Source organism: Lampris incognitus, chromosome 1, assembly GCF_029633865.1.
Source record: "Lampris incognitus isolate fLamInc1 chromosome 1, fLamInc1.hap2, whole genome shotgun sequence".
Classification (NCBI taxonomy): domain Eukaryota; kingdom Metazoa; phylum Chordata; class Actinopteri; order Lampriformes; family Lampridae; genus Lampris; species Lampris incognitus.
Genome location: NC_079211.1, coordinates 112677546 through 112698203, shown reverse-complemented (window position 1 = coordinate 112698203; position 20658 = coordinate 112677546). Strand labels below are relative to the sequence as shown.

General features: G+C 41.9%; 1 protein-coding gene across 1 annotated transcript in view; it reads right to left on the bottom strand.

Moving 5' to 3' along the window:
• LOC130111703 (uncharacterized) overlaps positions 1-13396 on the bottom strand; it is a 31737-nt gene extending 18341 nt beyond the window's left edge. Inside the window, exons 1-4 of the mRNA XM_056278972.1 lie at positions 13264-13396; positions 12738-12795; positions 12043-12593; positions 11626-11941 (exon numbers count right to left, since the gene is read on the bottom strand). Of these exons, the coding sequence (XP_056134947.1) occupies positions 11626-11941; positions 12043-12593; positions 12738-12776 (906 nt within the window). The 5' untranslated portion in view covers positions 12777-12795; positions 13264-13396. The remainder of the gene's footprint in view (positions 1-11625; positions 11942-12042; positions 12594-12737; positions 12796-13263) is intronic.
• Positions 13397-20658: the final 7262 nt, after the last annotated feature.

The following is a 20658-nucleotide window of genomic DNA, read 5'->3' as shown; positions in this document are numbered from 1 at the left end:
TCAGGGCTTAAGCCCCGGCAAAATGGCCTGGCGACGCCGATGCCCGGGGGCACCAGCCAATTTGCTGTGCTGGGGCTTGGGGGGGGGGGGCAAAATGATTAAGACAACGACTATAACTTTAAAATATTTAAAATGTATTTTAAAATATCTGTCACATTTTCTGTGCAACTTTCAGCTCCACGGAGGTGTGGAGGGCGGCGAAGGGAGAGAGAGAGAGAGAGAGAGAGAGAGAGGCTAGTGCGGTTCCCGTTTAGGTGTAATACCCACTCCGACCACAAATGTGGGCTGCAAGGGCAGGGTGGCGCTGTTCGTCCGGTCTCAACGGGACAGACAGGCAGACAGAGATTCCTTCCATTTTAGTTAGATAATACTAGTAGTGAACTTTATTGCTTATGGAAAATAGGTTCAAAGGCAATTTTACTAATCCACCGTCCTGTGTGGACCAAGCACAATAAGTACTTTTCTGTTTTACAAAGGCAAGAAGGAAAATCAAGTCAACAATGTTGTGTATGCCGTTTCTGACCAGGAAAATGAAAAAATGCCTTTTCATTTGAGAATTTGAAATGAAAATTAAATCACTATTCCGTTTCCTTCCTTTAATGTCTTTTTCTTAAAACAACAAAATAACCATAGCTTCTAATTGCCTACACATTGCAACACAATGTCTCAATGTGCTATTCCCTATACCTTCACACCACCTCACCTGGTGCTCTATGACAGTTGTTATTGGCCTTATTTGGTATATACTAGGTATGGTGATGTTTTTAGACGTACTCTGTAATTGTTTTGCAGTTAGGCCTCACACAGCCCATTTATGATGGAAATAATGATATTTATTGCCTGCCGCCCAGTGACTGCTGGGACAGGCTCCAGCATCCCTGCGACCCTGACAGGAGGATACGCGGTTTGGGTAATGGATGGATAATTATATTTAGCCTGATGTGTTGCATTGGGATGTGAGTTGCATTCAGCTTTGAGCAACAGTGCAAGGGCTAGTATGGCATTTGTAGGCCCATGTCTACCTATGGTGTAAGGTCTTTTGGTTGGGGGCTTACATTTTTTCTGTAGTATATGTTCAGCATGTATAAATTCACGTAAATCTCTGTTCTTTATATCCATAGTATATTTCACCTTTTTACATGTTAAGTAGGAGGAGGAGGGCACTTCAAGTGTAGTCACCCTCGGGCACCACCCTGTGTTAATCCAGGCATGCCTGCTGGAGATCTGCATGTGCGCTCCTCTAGTAGTTAGACATGGAATTAAAGCATGGTTTGGCAACCTAAAATTACAACTGAAAAGCAGGATAGCCAGCAAGCACAAAACACCTACGAATGTAACAGGTAAGAAAGAATATGAGCCCATACAGAGCCTGTATGAGCAGGCGGACATGAAACAAGCAACAAAAATCCTTGCGGACTCTCAACATACCTCTTCTCTGAATACGAACCTCTGCTAAACTCCGTGTGCCAAAGTGCAAATCAAACTGCTTGAAACGGTTTCAGCCTCTCTCAAGCTGCTGAACACTAATGCAACATCTTAGTGTTAGTGTAATAAATACACAACCACTTTGACATTAGCATTTTTGCACTTTAACTCAGTGAGTAAGCCAGTGCATTCTTAGTGTGGTCCCAAGCCCAGATAAATGGGGAGGGTTGCATCAAAATGGGCATCTGGCGTAAAACCTTTGCCATATCAAATATGCAGATCATAAATCAGATTTCCACACCGGATCGCTTGAGGCCCGGGTTACCAATGATCACCGCCGGTTCTTTTGGCCAGCAGGGTGCTGTTGGAAACTATGCTACTGTTGGGCGTAGGAGAAGGAGAGGGGGCAGGCATGTCCAGAGGCAGCGGGAGAAGAGGAGTAGGAGTGTGGAGGTGAGAGTCAGAACTTTGAATGTTGGCACTATGGCTGGTAAAGGGAGAGAGCTGGCTGATATCATGGAGGAAAGAAAGGTAGATATACTGTGTGTGCAAGAGACCAGGTGGAAGGGGAGTAAGGCCAGGAGCATTAGAGGTGGGATCAAACTCTTCCACCATGGTGCGGATGGCAGGAGAAATGGGGTAGGGGTAATTCTGAAGGAAGAGTTTGCCAAGAGTGTGCTGGAGGTGAAGAGAGTGTCAAACAGCATGATGAATATCAAACTGGATATCGAGGGTGTGATGATGAATATTATCAGCGCATATGTTCCGCAAGTTGGGTGTGAGATGGAAGAGAAAGAAGAATTCTGGAGTGAGCTGGATGAAGTGGCAGAGAGGGTACCCAAGGAGGAGAGAGTGGTGATTGGAGTGGACTTCAATGGGCATGTTGGTGAGGGAAACAGAGGTGATGAAGAGGTGATGGGCAGGTATGGTGTCAAGGAGAGGAATGTGGAAGGACAGCTGGCAGTGGATTTTGCAAAAAGGATGGAAATGGCTGTGGTGAATACATATTTCAAGAAGAGGGAGGAACACGGGGTGATGTATAAGAGTGGAGGAAAGGGCACACAGGTAGACTATATTTTATGCAGGAGGTGCGATCTGAAAGGGACTGGAGACTGCAAGGTGGTGACAAAGGAGAATATAGCTAGGCAGCATCAGATGTTGGTCTGTAGGATGTCTTTGGAGTTCCTGAAGGGGAAGAGAGTGAAGGCAGAGCGAAGGATCAAATGGTGGAATTTGAAGAAGGAAGACTGTTGTGTGGGGTTCGGGGAGGAATTAAGACAGGTACTGGTTGGTAGTGAAGAGTTGCCGGATGGCTGGGAAAGCACTGTAGAAACAGTGAGGGAGGCAGCTAGGAAAGCACTTGGTGTGTCATCTGTAAAGAGGAAGGAAGACGAGCAGATTTGGTGGTGGAATAAGGATGTACAGGAACAGGTGGGTAAAGAAGAAGTAGGATTGTCAGAGATATGAAGTAGAAAGGAATAGAAGGAGATGCAGCGTAAGGTGTAGAGGTGGCAAAGGAAAAGGCGTATGGTAAATTGTATGAGAGGTTGAACCCCAAGGAATGAGAAAAGGACTTGTATCGATTGACTAGACAGAGGGACTGAGCTAGGAAGGATGTGCAGTAGGTTAGTTCTATAAAGGACAGAGATGAAAATGTGCTGACAAACAAGAAGAGTGTGTTGAGAAGGTGGAAAGAGTACTTTGAGTGGCTGATGAATGAAGAAAACGAGAAAGAGATAAGGCTGGTTGATTTGAGGATCGTGAATCACGAAGTATGGTGGATTAGCAAGAACGAAGTGATGGCAGCTAAGAAGAGGATGAAGACTGGAAAGGCGGTTGGTTCAAGATGACATACGTTTGGAGGCATGGAGATGTTTAGGAGAGATGGCAGTGGAGTTTTTAACTAGATTGTTTAACACAATCTTGGAACGTGAGAGGATGCCTGAAGAGTAGAGAAGAAGTTTTTAACTAGCTTGTTTAACACAATCTTGGAACGTGAGAGGATGCCCGAGGAGTGGAGAGGAAGTTTTTAACTACTGGATTGTTTAACATAATCTTGGAAAGTGAGAGGATGACCGAGGAGTGGAGAAGAACTAGGCGGCACGGTGGCTTGCACTGTTGCCTCGCAGCAAGAAGGTCCGGGGTTCGAACCCCAGGCTGTCCCAGGTCCTTTCTGTGTGGAGTTTGCATGTTGTTCCCGTGTCTGCGTTGGTTTCCTCCCGGTGCTAACACGGGGATTCGAACCGGCGATCCCCGTGTTGATAGGCAACTGAATAGACCGCTACACTACCCAGACGCCCAATACTTTTTTAACGACCTGTAGCATTCTGTTCTATAGCCCCCTTTCCTTTGCTCATATCAACGTCGGCTGGACAAAGCTTGCTAAATGCATGAAATTCGTCCTTGGCACTTTTCTTAATGAAGGCATGTTCTTTACACCACTCAGGGTTGTAGACAGTTTTTCGTTTCGGTATTTTGACTGACTTAACTAACTAGGTAAACTGGACGAGATAAATTCAACGATAAGCTGGTACCAACATTAAGGACACTGTCACTACACTACACGTTTTATGATTGGCCAGCATTTACACATTAAACCAGTGAAACACAAGATCATTGATTTGACAAGTATACATCAGCCAATAAGCTGCAAAACAAAAATATTGACATTGAAAACAACTGCGATCATAAATACTCACTTTCAGAGTGCCCGCATGCACCATTAGCCAATAAAAACGCAACTTCTTTCACAGTAGCCAATAAGATGCAGTATAACAAATAGAAGTTCAGTTTTATGCGGGAAAAATATTGTGGCTGTTCTGTGAAAACTGGCAGTCATTGGCTGGCGTTAAGATTCATAGATAAGGATAAATGAACATAGTAACTATACACAATCTTAACTTTCATTGGTTGCCCTGTATTTGTCTTTTTATAGCTCTGGTGCCACACTAATACAGCTGAGCTGTAAAGAGGCAACATGAGCAAGAGGAATATGTAGGTATGCCACCCATGCACACACTCACCAAACTGATTTATTAAAAGCGAGTAGGGGGCAATGGGGGCTGGGAAATCGATGGCTGTTACCCCAGCCTCAGTCAGCGGAGAGTTAAAACACTGTTAAACCCCAGCCGAGCGGACGCTCTCCCTAACCAACCAGCCTCACTCGCATTGATTTTTTATTTAGCTCCCAGCAGTGATACGTCTTCCCATGCAGACAGAACACACCGAGCCTCCACAGTCTGTCAGCACATAAATCAGAAGCCATTGAGCCCAGGCAGAGAGCACTCTGTTAACAGAATTAAACTCTTACTTAGTCCAGTTTCCAGAGAGCCGAGCTCAGAGCCACAAGACAAGGCCCGGCAGAAATTCCAATGCCGCTCACTGCAAGGCTAACGCACCACCTTGAAAACGAGTTTGCATTAATTTCTCTTGCTTTCTCTTTCTTTTTCTCAGTCTCGCGCTCCCCTGCTGGGCATGTTTGAGTTTAGGAAAAAGTAAGAGTACGGCTGTTGGCAGCATAACGACGGTCATCCACAATGAGGATTGCAATAACATTAGCCAAACCCACAAGACTGCTAGCCATCACTCCAGCCATCCATCCACTACTACTACTACTATGACTACTAGGGCTGTGTATTGGCGAGAATCTGGCGATACGATACGTATCACGATACAGGGGTTACGATTCAATATATCGCGATATATTGTGACACTGTACGAAAGGGCCATTACGATTTCATAGGCTTATGTTCTTTGTGCTTAGGCTACTTCCTGTCTCAGTTTACGTTGTTGCGTTGGAGTGGAAGAGTCAGATGGCTGAAGATAGATTACAACACTGTTATCTAGCGGTCGTGGGGTTACACACAACACAAAATGTTTGTCACGAACCTTTACATGTAAATTAAAATTGACATAGTGGTTTTGAGAATCGATACAGTATCACAAAAGATAATATCGCGATACTCGAGTGTATCGATATCTTCTTACACCCCTAACCACTACTACTACTTTCGGCTGCTCCCATTAGGGGTCGCCACAGCGGATCATCTGTTTCCATCTCTTCCTGTCCTCTGCATCTTCCTCTGTGAAACCAACCACCTGCATGTCCTCCCTCACCACATCCATAAACCTCCTCTTTGGCCTTCCTCTTTTCCTCTTCCCTGGCAGCTCCATATTCAGCATCCTTCTCCCAATATACCCAGCATCTCTCCTCCACACATGTCCAAACCATCCCAATCTTGTCTCTCTTGCTTTGTCTCCTAACCATCCAACTTGAGCTGTCCCTTTAATATACTCGTTCCTAATCCTGTCCTTCTTCATCACTCCCAATAAACTCCCATCACTCCATCCATAATGCTGCAAAACCACACCACTTCTTATTAAGCATGTCAAGCTAACAGCCATGGTCCGCAACGCAACTGTGTCAAACCTCATCTTCACTGGATCACACATGGACCAGAGGGCACATGTCACATATCTTTAAAGTCCTGGTTCCTCAGGTTGACGGTTGGAAAAGGAGATGGGAAAGACTAGAATTAATTTCAACCTTGACCTCAGCAGCTGGGTAAATGTGGTTAGATGGCATTTTGCTTTGTTTCTTGTTGCCGTTTGTGTTGTCTGTGAGCATATTTCTCTTGTATGTTCCAATAACGACTCTTGACATTGAAAAGATGTAAATAAAGAGGTACAATCGTTGTGTGAAGCGTTTTGAAAAAGATTAAAAATAACCCTTCAAAAAGACATATATGTATATTATTAGCACTATTATTGATTTGTTTGTTAATTAATGACGGTCCTCTGTTTATTTTACATATTGCTTTACAAGTCATAAAACAAATATTTGTGTGTGTGTGTGTGTGTGTTTGGAGGGGGATGGCCTTGGACTTATGTGGAATGCTCTGAGGCCCGCTATATTATAATCGTTGGTAACCTCACACAGTTTAATAAAAGTGCAAATTTAATGAAGTCTAATCTTTTCCAAAAAAAAAACTTCCAACGGTAGCAGGTAGTTTGTGATTTTTAACAACAACATAGCAAAATATATATGAAATATATGTGAAACCCCAAAATATATAGGAAAAAAAGAAAAGACAAAACATTGACGCGAAACTTGTCTCACCTTTTAAAACCGAACACATCCATCCATCCATCATCCAAGCCGCTTACCCTGCTCTCAGGGTCGCGGGGATGCTGGAGCCTATCCCAGCAGTCATTGGGCGGCAGGCGGGGAGACACCCTGGACAGGCCGCCAGTCCGTCACAGGGCCGGCAATTCCACATTTGGCTTCTAAAATCAGCCGTGGCAGTTGCCACGTGGCCTGAATGCTATGAGTAGCAGCAACTTCTAGGGTCATACGACGCAATTTAAACCAACATTCGCGTGTATAGGCGGGTTTTTAAACGCGGGAAAACCCGTTAAAAATAGGCAATTGACTCCCTTCACAGTGCCAGCAGACCCGGGTGTGACCGCCAGCAGACGAGTTAGCCTTTCTTTCTTTTTCCCTTCTGTGGCGTCATCTTTGACGTCATGACTTTCGTGATGTCACGAACGCGCCGGAAAACAGGGACGTAAACAGCAGAAAGCAGCACGGAAGCCAGAGAGACGGTGGTTAACGTTACTCTTTTATATCTTGTACTTCAGTCTCTCTTTCAAACCATACAAACTCAATACTAGTCTGGTCAGTTAAGGGCAAATATGGGGTCAAGGCTGCAAAAAGTCATTCACATTTGAGCCAATGTTTTTCTGTTAATTTAGGGTCCAATAAAGAAAAAAATGCAAGGAGCCCAAAATTTTAGGTGGGGGAAGTCTCTGAAATGGCCACGCCCACTTTTTAGGCCTGGAAATCAGTATCTCGGCTCCTGAATGTCGCAGAGAGCTGATCATGGGCTCAAAAGAAGCAGAAGCACCACATTTATATAAGCATTATGAACAAACATATACCCCAAAACCTTTACTTTTTCAGGTATTTACAAAAAACTAATTTTCACTGGTCACATACATGGCCACGCCCACTTTTTAGCCCTGGGACTATATCTCAGGCTCAGCTCTCGGAGGTTGCCCCGAGTTGATATTGGGCTCAAAAGATGTGGAAATAACTATTTATATTAGTGCTCTGAACAAATATACTGTATGCCCTAAAACCTTCACGTTTTGAGCTATTCATGAACATGTTCTTTTTCCATTGAATTGATCAGCAGCATGCAATCAACTTTAGCCAAATCTGTGCAAGAAGGCTATACAGTTTGTTTGAGTAAAAGTGTTACATCTACTCATGGAGTGCTAGTATTAAAGTTGACTCTTTGTTATAAGAGGAGGAACCCAGTAACCACCAAAGAAACAAAGCAAACCATGTGAGGTCCAAAAAAATCTTTATTTTAACCTCACACATCCCATCAGACTGGATTCAAACACTTGCTGAGGCACTTGCAATAAATGAGACATTTCATCCCTCTGCCAGCACAAGAACATGAGGTACACTTATTAGATCTGCAACTACACACCCCTGTTACTTGAGACAATGTATCTCTTGTGGAAACTGTGCTCCACTTGACGAAGAGTTCCTCTCCTTCGGTAGTCCAACCCCATTCAATGACAGGGGGACAAGGGAGTTGTAGCAGGCTGTTTCCCCACAGCCATCCTGCCTGGAATGTAGCTCTCAACAGATGCTGTAGAAGCGCATCCTGACTTGGGGGTAGGTCTCTCAGCTCATCATTAACTGAGTGCTTGAACAGCTGGAATCTGAGCTCATCTATACTGACACAGTTGTACAGTCCAGTCTTGTTGTACCAGCTCATTACCCAGGGCTCAATAACTTCCATGCTTTCCTTAACTGTCTCGATACTAGGGCAGCAACTTAGTCCTCTCAAAGCAGCAGTGAGTTCTGTGGACTTACTGTGGTTTATCCAGGCTTTGTATTGAGCAGTCTTTGAGTGGCCAAAGAAGGCGCTCACAGAATCACAGCCACTAAAAGAATGGAACACAGGCATGGCATCGGCCACATCTCCACCAAGCTTCTTGTGTGCTTCTGTGATTGAGTAGAATTGGCGTTTGCCAGGAACTGCAAAGTCAACTATAAGTTGCAAGTCATTACATACTGATAGGAACTGTGTAGTGAACCCTAGTAGGATGACTACCACATCGGAGTCGACTGTTCTAACTGTAACTGACTTGATCCCCTTGTTTAGCATGTGCATCACATGGCAAACGATGCGGTTGTCAGCCTCCTCAAGCATATCTATGCTGTCATAAAGCTGGATCTCGAAGCTTTCGCCGAAGTTTGCAAGCACCTTTCTGCCGTAGGTGATGCTGAACTCCTTGTCCCAGTTCCACGCTTGTGCCTTAGCAATCCTGGCGAACATTAGATTCAGGGCTACTTTGTTGTCTACATTAGACAGAAAAGCTTCAAAGAATTGCTTAGATTCTGGCATGGTGTCATTCTCACTGAAAGCCATCTGTGAACTACCTGCTGATCCCCGGTTCTTCCTAGTCGCAGTCTTGATACTCATATTCTGGTAGAGGTCAGCCACAATGTCAATACGATTGGCTTTCTTCTCATGACCGATCCTGGCAATGCTGTTCAACACTTTGATTACAAAGTCTTGGAATGTCATGCCTTTGGTGAGAGACTTTGCCATGATTCGTACTTGCACAGACAAATCTATCACAAGTCCTTCTGAGGATGTAGATTGAACTTGTACACCGATGTCCTTAAGAATTTGAGACTTTTGGCTATGATAAATATCTCCATCCTTTGTTGACAAGGCGTCGGGTAAACCTGAAATTGAAATGAATAGTTAAGCTAAGTGTAACTCTTGGGCTTACTGTCAAATCAATTAACTTGAATGTGAAATTGAATCAATGAATATCACTGTATTAAAAATCTGGTAAGACTTAAGTAACATCTAAAATATTTGAATAACTGACTTTATATCAATTAGTTTCACCTGTGAATTCACCACCAAATAACTTCCTTGTCTCTTCTTCTCTTGATCTGCAGGCCTCCTTCAGCTTTGCAAAGGTTCCTTTGGGTGGCTTGATTGCAGGGCTAGCGAGTTGGACTTTTGCACATGAACTTGGGAGTTTCAGGGCATTTCGTGAGATGGTTGCATTGACATCCTTCTTACTTAATACAATTCGCTCCTGCACAAACTGGTCATGCTGAGTTTTGCCGACTGTAAAGACAAAACTGGAGTCTTTACTTATGACATCTGGGAAGGGAATGGATGAGTTCAACCTCATGAACTGAGCTTCATCGAACGGGTTGGTAAGGATACCCTGGTACACCTTGAGTGTGTGGCTTGAAAATGTTTCCTTGAAGGAATCCAGCATTTCTTTGTGCCCGTGTGATGGATCTTGACCTTCGACCTCATCTAGGTAGCGCTGGATTTCGGGTAGCGCAAGTTCGAGTTTCCTGAAGAACTCTTGATCTTCCCGATTGATGATATCGACATATCCAGTGTCAGACTTGATGACCTTTATGTTATGTTCCTGCTTTTGATCACATGCAATCTTTGAGAATGGGTTGTCTCTGGTGTTTACTGTGAAAGAGCCTGAAAGAAATTCCTTGAACAAGTATGGGTGTCTCCATTTGAGCTCTTTGAGATCCTGAAGAAACACTGATGCCCATCTGGCATAGTGTGTATGATCAAGTGCAAAGAAAAGAGGAATGAGCTGCTCAAGTGCACTGATCATCATGATGAAGTTTGCCTCTCGAAAGGATCTTATGAAGATAAGAACCTTCTTGATTGTGTCAACAACATTGTTCCAGTAGTGAAACATGGGGCTGTTTTCATTGGCCACCCAGTTACTCCAAGTCAAACTGTTGTCCTCTAGACGTTTTGCCTGAAATGCTTCATCTCTCTTCTTGGCCAGCACCACAGCCAGGAGTTGAATACAGTATCTAGCCTTCTTTATGGAATTCACATCGCAGACAGCAGTTGTCAGACCTGTGATATTCAGATTAGCTGAGGTTAAGATGGTATCAAGGCCAGTTCCTTTTATCAACTGCCCAACACAGACAAGAGAAACCTTCTCAAGGTGCAGCCCACCCATGAACGCGAAGTATGAATGAGAAAACTCTTCCCCCATGGCCCACTGTATCATCTTCTTGATGGCATAAAGGGGCTGATCGGATCCACCCACTGCAACCTGGCCTGGGTTAAGATATCTTGTGTATGATACTGCTATTCTCATGACATGGAGCTGAAGGTGTTCAGTGTTGCTAGCATGGTCAATCACTGGCAGGATGCAGTTGATTGTTTTGGGAACATCTGTCTGGTCACGTTCCTTTGAAGCATGGTGACAGGTCCAAGTAACAGGCTGTAATGCATCAGATCCAATGTTCTTCATAGCCACCATCAAAAACTCTTCTTCCTCTTCCATGCTTTTCTGAAACACGACTTTTAGCTCTGCGTCAACTTCTTCAACATTGATGGTCTGTAGAGGGCGACGAGACTCCTTAAAGACCTTCTGCTCCATTACGCTCAGATATTCCTCCAACACTGTTTCCAAGCCCGGTGTGTTAGGGTTAATGTCCCTGGAAAATCTTCTCTCCCTTGAGAGGCCTTCCCCTGCTACACGGGGAAACTGTAGACAAGTCATTGCCGTAGCATTGCAGTTCTTAGATGCTGTAGGCGATGAACTCTGCTCATTTATGTTGTCATCTGTAAATGTGGTAAATAACCCTTGTCTCAAGGCGTGGGGTAGCACCTTTCCCTGTGATCTTAGGAAGAGCTCTCTCATTGACAGGGAGATTTCGTCAATGCAGATAAGGGTGGAACAGTAGGAATGTGTCAGACCTAGTTCAAATGTTGTCTGTAACACATTCTTGCTTCTCGTCATTGCATAGAGCTTCAGGGTCAGATATCGATTCACAGGCTCTTCCACTGACCTGTGCCTCTTTTGGATGACAGAGCTTGACTGCTGTGAATCTTTCTTTGTATTTGGTCTGATCCTGGTGTTGAAACTTACGGTCTGGCACAGTTGTTCGAGATGCATCGGAAGATCTTCATATCGTGCGGTTCCATCACAAAGCAGTGACATCAGCATCTTCAGTTTGAAATTGCTCTTCATCCGTAGTCCTTCTGTAGACAAGTCTGAAAGTCGGGTGCTTTCACTCTCTCTTCGATTCTTTATTACTTCAGCCCGAACAGGTTTTGTGACTTTGCAAAGTGAATCTAAAAAGTCACTGTCACTGATTACATTGTCCAAACTACCCTTCTTAATAACCCTGTAATGTGCCCCTGTCTCTTTCTGCACTACATTTATGTCCAGACAGCTGTTCGAGAGTTTCTCAGCAAATCGTGTAGAGTGAGATTTGGGCCGGTCGAAGCCCAAATCTTCAACTTTCTGCAGATAAATATTCTCGAGTTTGTGAAGATCAAAAACATTTTCTGAGCTGTCATCAATGAAGTTCCCTACTTCCTCCATGGCGATATATTCAGCATACTGGATCATGTCTGGGGAGTTCTGTGATGAAGTTCTTTCTTGCTTTATCCTGCAGCTCGCTGAACTGTATCTAGTAAGAAGAAATAATCAAATTATTAAAATATATATATATGGCCCGACTATAGCTCAACTTAAGAATTGAACTTAAAAGGGTATGTTGTGCTGGCTCACCTGTTACGGTATCTTGAGTGGCACTTCCTGTGATAGAATAACTCCCGTGATCTAACATCAGTTTCAAGTAATCTGAGTATTTTGCCATCATTCAGGACTTTGGCCATCATCTCTAGATTGTCTGTGAAATCCTTCACATGTTTTGCTGACTTTTCTTTTCCCGCAGCAGCTAACAATGGTTCTGATTTGTCCTTCTTCCGAGGGTTCTCAATGGCTGGCTCTTCACAATAGAAGCAAAGTTCGGCTCCAAACGCAAGACTAGGCCCAGCCTTTGCTCGTGTGTTTGCCCCAATAGTCTGGTGATCTGCAAGGTCCAGTTCTCTTTTCCGTTTACGATCCTTCGCACAATTGAAATGGCTGTTATTATAGCGATCATAGCAACTCTTGTGGATTTTATATCCATCCTGTAAAGTTTCTGCATTGACAGCTGACAGTCTCTGTGAAAGATTGATATCCGCATCATTGGTGATCAGTCCGGATTCCTCAAACAGTTTTACTTGGTGAAGCAGCTTAGGAGCTGTGACAGCAGTTATGTCCCTTCCACCAGATTCCTGTCATGAATTTAGAAATGAAATGTTGGACTCATTGCTGTCATAAACATTACATTACTGAAGGAATACGCATGAAAGCTAACACTGTTGGACTCATTGATGTCATAAACATTATACTACTGAAGCACACACGTGAAAACTAACCTTGCAGACAATGCACAGGGTCTTGTTCCCTAGTTCCATAGTTAGGATGGGGGATCATCTGATCATGGAAAATCAGAACTAATTTAAACTTGATTTTTCTGTACACAAGTTTGTAACAGAGTGATGTTTCACTGGTATGGCACAATACATCCACCCTCCCACAAAAATAGCATGCAATAAACAATGTTATTTATTCTTCTGCATAGATACAAAATATAGTCCAATAAAAGTGTGTCCAAATATAGCATAATAAAAGTGTTGTTACTACAAATACTTTCACCCTTTCATACCAGCCAACTAAAAATGCCCAAAATTAACCAACATGTGTAGAGCAAGCAGACACACAAACACCAACTGTCCAAAAGTAGGTAATGCCTTAGCCAAATACTACAACTGTGCAACTGTGCTGTCGAGTGTATCGAGCAAGTCATGCTTGCAAGGCTAGTTAGGCCTACACATATGAGCTAAGGTGAAAATAATGTTTTACAAGGTAAACATACAAAAATAAAACAACACTGTTCCTTACCATCCATCCACGAGGTCAGGAACAAATTAACTCACTGATATGAAGGCCAGATGAGGCATGCATGTCATATTTTGGCAAATGTTTACAGTAAACTAGCTTTACTGAAACATGTGCACTTCTGCTTCCTTTCCTGTAGAATCAACCACTTGATAAACAAACAGCGCCAATTTGTAATTGTGGTCAGATGCGGCATTACATCCCAAGTGATAAGAAGAACCACAGACAACTAAGATATTTTCTAAACTCATGATTCGTGTGTGTATTGTGCTTCATGCTTTATAACATAGGCAGCGAATGAGATTCATGTCAAATATAGCTTTTTACAACCTTCAGGAGCTGATACGTGAAACGTGACCAGTAAGAATTAGTTTTCTTAAAATATCTGAAAAAGTAAAGGTTTTGGGGTATATGTTTGTTCATAATGCTTATATAAATGTGGTGCTTCTGCTTCTTTTGAGCCCATGATCAGCTCTCTGCGACATTCAGGAGCCGAGATACTGATTTCCAGGCCTAAAAAGTGGGCGTGGCCATTTCAGAGACTTCCCCCACCTAAAATTTTGGGCTCCTTGCATTTTTTTCTTTATTGGACTCTAAATTAACAGAAAAACATAGGCTCAAATGTGAATGACTTTTTGCAGCCATTTTGCCTTAACTGACTAGACTATACAGACTGAACGATGTTCCAGCGTTGCTTGAAAGAAGATCCTGTACCCACAAACAACATATGTTTTCCTCTGTTGCCGGCGCGATTCTATGATGTCATCGCGCAAATTAGCGCGTCCACCCGTGTGTCGCGCGTTCACATCAATGCCGATCGGAGGTGGAGCCGGTAAATACCTTATTAAAATTTTTTTTTTATTGAACATTGTTCATATTCATGTACAGATTCTTGAAGAAAGTTCCTTATAAAAGAAACATGGCAAATATACATTTCATCCAAAAATCCATGGATATAGCCAAAGTGCCAAAGGGAACAGTATGTAAACATTTCTATACAGTATATCAGGAAGTACATAGAGATTGAATGTCACATGACAAATATAGGGTAATGTATTTTGAAAATAAGGGTACAAACAATAATAAATTAAATACATGACATACACTAATTGAAAATAATAAAACATAGTCAATCATACAAGGGGGAATTAATAAGGATATCAGTCTTCTAATTCAGTGGGAAAATGTCTTAACACCTCATAAATCTTTAGAGCTTTTGTATCGGTCATTAGTTTTAAAGATTTCAAGTATAATCTAAATTCATTTAAAAAAACAACAAATTTGGCGGATGAGTTAAAGTATCTATTTTTATGAATAAAGAATTTGGCTAAGCAGAGGATTACATTACAACAGAGTTCATCGTTTTTGTTTTGCAAAATCATACCAAATGTTATATTGTCTCTAGAAATCGAAGTTGGAAAGGACAAAATCCTTTGCTTTATCCATTTGTGAACGTCAAGCCAGAACACAAGTACCACACCACATGAGAAAAATACATGGTCCGTAGTTTCTATGTCATTTTCACAAAATGAACATATATTATTGTCAAAACCAAACCGTGATCTAAGTAGTTCTTTGGAGGGATATATGTTATTCATAATTTTGAAGTGTGTTTCCTTCGCTTTGGGGGGGATAGGAAATGTTAGATACATTTTTCTCAATTAAATAATTGAATTTTTATCAAATTTGTGTAAAAGGGCATTTTTGTTTTGTCTTTCAGGGAATAAGTTTTCAGTGAGACAGTTTCTAATAAAATGATTATCACATTTTTTGTCCAAGATTAAAAACCCTTGAATTGACAGTGGGGCCAATCGTGGCTGTATAGGTTGGTGAGTCATTATATTTGTTATCAGAGATACAAATTCTTTGGGGAGTACTTTATATAATTTAGTAAAGTCTGATTTGGAAGGCTTGAAAGTATGTTTTGTCTGGAATTGTTCATAATTTAATAAATTACCACTAGGATCCATTAGATCAACTATTGACCATATATTTTCCTCATGCCAATCTTTAAAGAATAAAGACTTGTTCCGATATAATATATATCTATTATTCCAAAGTACAGTGGTGTGGGGTGAAAAGTTATGTACATATAACATTCTCCAATACAACAGTATCTGTTTATGGAACTCTGATAATGAAACAGGAAGTTTATCAATATTATAGTTAGATCTGAGTATAAATTTCAATCCTCCAATTTTATTGAATAAATGATTTGGAATACAGTACCAGAAGGAGTTACTATGTTTGATCCAAGATTTTAGCCAATTTATTTTTAAAGTTCCATTAAGGCAATCAAAATCAATAACTTTTAGTCCTCCATCCTTTACTTCTTTAACCATATGGCTTTTCTTTATATAGTGTGCACTGTTTTGCCAAATGAAATTTAGATTAATCTGATTGATTGATTTAATTATTTTTTTTGGAATGGCGTGAGAATAGGCTGGGTAAATACACCTTGATAAGCATTCCATCTTAGTTAAATAAATTCTGCCAAGAATTGATAGGTCTCTTTGGAGCCAGATATTTAGCTTTGATTTACATTCCTTTAACTTATTTTCTACATTCAAAGACTGTCTTCGTTTTTGGTCTTTTGAAAGGAAAATTCCCATGTATTTGATTTCTGATTTAATAGGAATATTACAGATTTCTTTTAGTGGGGTGTCATGTCCAGCCAAGAGTTCACATTTTTTTAAATTTAGTGTTAATCCTGAAGCTTTAGAGAATTTTCAACTTTTTCAATAGTTGTTGGAATTTGGTGTCTATCTTTTAAGAAAATTGTCGTGTCATCTGCTAGTTGGCTGATGATAATATCTGTACCTAATACATTTAGTTGTTTAATGTCATCACAATTTTTGAGGTAAATTGCTAACATTTCTGTAACTAGTATGAATAAATATGGAGAAACCAGACAACTCTGAGGAATCCCTACATTAACCTTAAAACTGGGGGTAGTGCCAGCAGGTAGTATGACACAGCTGGTAATATTCTGATACAGTCCACTGACAAAATTCCTAAAATTAACTCCAAATCCAAAATGTTCAAGTACAAAGATGATAAATGGATGCTCCACAGAGTCAAACGCTTTATAAAAATATAAAAACAGGAGAAACCCATCATCTTCAATTTGGTTTCTGTATTCAATAATGTCCATTACCAGCCTTATATTGTTGTGGATTGATCTTCCTTTTAGAAAACCTGATTGTGTTTCTGCAATAAGATTCGAAATCCCTGTTTGAAGACGAGTAGTGAAAATGTAGGTTAGGAGTTTGTAGTCTGAGTTTCTAAGAGTGATGGGCCTTCTATTATCTATAATTCTGGGGTCTTTTCCAGGTTTTGGAAAAAAGACTGCTGTTGGTAAAGCATGTGCAGCAAAATTATCAGATGGGATTTCAACAACGTCAAACTTTGTGCGTCATCTGAAAAGCCACAAAGAGAAGTAAGTTTGTTTGCTAGCCTACAGGTACAGTAGCGTGTGAGTGGTCAGACACACACAGACCCAATCTGCCCGTTTGGAATACGCCAGCCAGGCTATCTCGCCCGAACATCGTCCCAATCTCATCTCGAAAATACAATTGAACGCACTGTTCTGTTTCAGAACACCTAACAGCGATTATGTTGGCCCAGTGGGCAAACGATGTCTGGGCGATGTAGCAGTCACCGGAATGAATTAGCATACCCCCTGTTCCCTGTTACCCCCTGATAATTAGCTAATCAAACTGTTTCAGTGCATGGTTTCACGTATCATACTATAATACAATATGATATAGTTTTAAATATGCGTAATATAATGCGGTTCTCGAGAAAATCAGACCATTCCGAGCGGGCACTGAACTAGTGGTATTCAATCGTGATTATGTTTACACTGTTTTAAATTGAGCATTTAGACTTGATGCTCCGAATTATGTGCTACCGACGACTCCTGCCGAGGGACTACAGATGCAAATTAGCTTATAGCTAATTCTGGTGCAATATATTTATTGTGCATTGTCCCTGTCAAATAAACAAATAAATAAAAAATATTAAAGTATCTCCATGATTCAAATTAATCTAGTTATATACTGTCTTTGGAAAGATTTTTCTCCATTGCATTATAAACATTTATAAATACATTTACTTGTTTCATGAAACCAAAATTAATACCTATAATTTCCTATAATACAACACTTTTTGTATGGCACAATGGCAATTGAAATAATGCTCAGAGCATGACATACAGTGCACTGCACCCAATATGAAACATAGCCTACTAAGCATAGGCTTAGATTAGAGCCATGGGGTAGTAGGTTATTTCACAAAGCTGGCTAACTAAGTAAGCCTCACTTCTGCGCAGAGTGAACCCCGGAACAGCTCTTTTTACTTCAATCCATGTTCCAGATCTGAAAGGTTTCCAGGGTTTACTTTGCGCAGATGTCAGGCATACTCAGTTAGCCAGCTTTGTGAAATACTCCCTTGTGTCTAGTCCAGTGGTTCTAAAACCTCCATGGCTGTGACCAAAAACGCACCCCTATATATTTTAATGTACGCTTATTAAGTACACATCGTCACGTACATCGGTACTTAATAAGCGTACATAAGTAGGGTGCGCCTTTCGTCACACACAGCCCATGTATTTATTGAATTACACCAACAGCACCCCTGATTCCACTAATCTAGGGAGTCAAATAATTAAAGGTAGGGAAGGCGATTTTTTTCAGAAGCACTTTTTGTTATATTTTTTGCAATTCTCTTTACATCCCGACAGCAATCAATAAATAAAATGCTCTGACACTAAATTAAAAAAATAAAAAGAGTAATCTGTGGAAGTCGCAGGACCGTTATAAACCCATCCAATCATTTTAAGGTGTCCGGTTAAAATGATTGGATGGCCTACCTGCCTGTCAACCTATCTCCAGCAGTAGGCTAGCCAGGCAGTGCGTGTTTGCGTGTTTTGGAGGAGTGGCTTTGGAGGGAGGCAATAAAGTCCTAGCCAACTTGATATTTTGCAAGTGCAATGAATTGTAGGTCGAACTAGACAAGCAGAGAGAGTGTTTGTTTATTGTGTATTGTAATGATCAATATGTTTTATTTTCTTATTAAGAGTTGTGCGCTCATTTGTGATTTAGAGTGTGCCTTTTATTATTTCTTAAATGTAAAACAAAATCCAACTGTTGTCCAAATTTGAACACAATAAAATAACAATTATTTCTAACATTATCTGTGGTTTATTTATGTACTATTGTAATGAAACAATTTAATATTACCTGAATTTAAAAAAAATGTGTGAAATTGGTATAAAACACCCTACATTTGAGACTTGATGACTTGACACCTGAAATTAGGGACTTGTGACTTGACTTGACCTGAGCTCGGTGACTTGGGACTTGACTTGAGACTTGCCCTTCATGACTTGGGACTTGACTTGAGACTCGAAGGTTAAGACTTGAGACTTACTTAGGACTTGCATAACAGTGACTTGGTCACAACTCTGGCGTCCGCTCCCTCCGCCATCTTGCCACTTCTCCAGCCGGTAAATACCTGTGACTATTCAGCCCAGTCTCACAGCAGTTCGTGAAATAGTCATGACATTGATTCACGTACGAATTTTCCAATTTTTTTTCCCAAGACACTCAGCACGACTTTCAAACGTGCTGAGGATCATGGGTAGGCCAACATAGCCTTCCGCTATGGAAACTACCCCTAACCCTAACGGTTAATCACGACATTTTGTCCTTGTTTTTATTTCTTTATTTTAATTTTATCAGTCCGCTGGGTGGGCCGGACAGGATCCGTCGCATATCGACCTGTAGATTTTAAAGACATCTTTAACGTTTCTCAACGCAAAAGTGTCCTTGATACCTCAACAATAAGACAGGCTAGTGTTACGCCCATCTGTTTTCATTATTTCTCCTTCGATTCTGAGAAATCATGCTTGTTTTGGTCAGTTTCAGTAGCGGAAGGCTACGTTAGCCTACCCATGATCCTCAGCGAGTTTGAAAGTCGTGCTGAGTGTCACGAAAAAACCGAAAAATTCGTGTCCAAGCACACGAATCAATAGATTAAATGTCGTGACTAGTGCACGAACTGCCGTGAGACTGGGTAGGACTATTGCAGAGCCATTTGACCCGGGAGTGAATGCCGATTGTACCCTTTTACACTGACAACCAAAGGCGGATGTTAGCGGGTTTTTTGGCCAGTGTGAAATATAATCCTCTCTCCAATTAAAAAAGGGCTAAAACAACTCGTAATATAGGAGCAACCCAAAAACGACTGCTCGCCGGAGCGTGGACCGGAGAGAAAGCTTTCATTGTTTGGTCCTGGTATTCTGAAATCACAAAATATATACTCCCTTAATGATCCTTATTTCCTCGAACCCGGGCCACTCCGTGAGGTCACAAGTTGTATATTGGCAGACTGTGAGCCGGAGCGCGCGCGCTCCTGTCACACCTACAATCACTAATGGAAGTCTTGGCATCAGCGTGCACCTGTCACAGCTGTCAGCACGGCGGCTCCTTCCCGCCCTTCAGAGCAAGGGCACCGTTAGCGACACGTCAAGTCCAGGATGGAACAAGAAGGACACTCTGGCACAAGAAAGAAGGGGAAAGGGACTCGCGAGTCATTTGCATACGCCTGTGATCCTAATATATACAGGTTGCCAACCTCGGGGGTTGGAGTTCACCCCTGTTGCCAGGGCAACAGGGCTGTTCTCCCCATCACTAGCTCGTTAAAGAGCTGCGGAAAAGGTCTGCCAACTGTCCTCACCGCTCCCCGGCCATGTCTGGATGTGACCTCTTAGAGTAATGAGGATCACATTGAAGCAAGTACATGTGCATGCATGCATGCACACGCGTGCACACACACACACACACACACACACAAGCAACAATGCTAAAATATGCAAACCTGGAAGAATCCAACGACATGCCCACGCACATGCATGAAAACACACTAGAAGTCACGCACGCGCGCGCGCACACACACACACACACACACACACCTGCACTGAAAAAACACTTCCATTACAGTTTACAATATTTTGATACTAACTGAAAAGGTCTTTTTCAAGAACACAACTCTGGCTCCACTAAAAAAATAAAATAAAACTTAGAGTGAATATTGCACTTCTCCATGGCTCCCCCAGCCTCAATTAGCATCTTTTTGTGCAGCTGAGCGTTTCCTCTGGTGGACTGAGGTAAATAAGGAGATGGAAATGAGGTCCAGGAGTCTAATCCAGCCAGGGTGCAGGTCTCAGAGTAATCCCCCCAGAGCTGCTTGGCCTGGGGCATGCAGAGGGGTAATCCAGCCCCCCGGGACCTAATCCACCAGCCTGCTCTCAAACACACACGCACGCACGCGCGCACACACGCACACACACACGCCTACATAAACCGACACAAAAACACACCCTCACAAACTTAT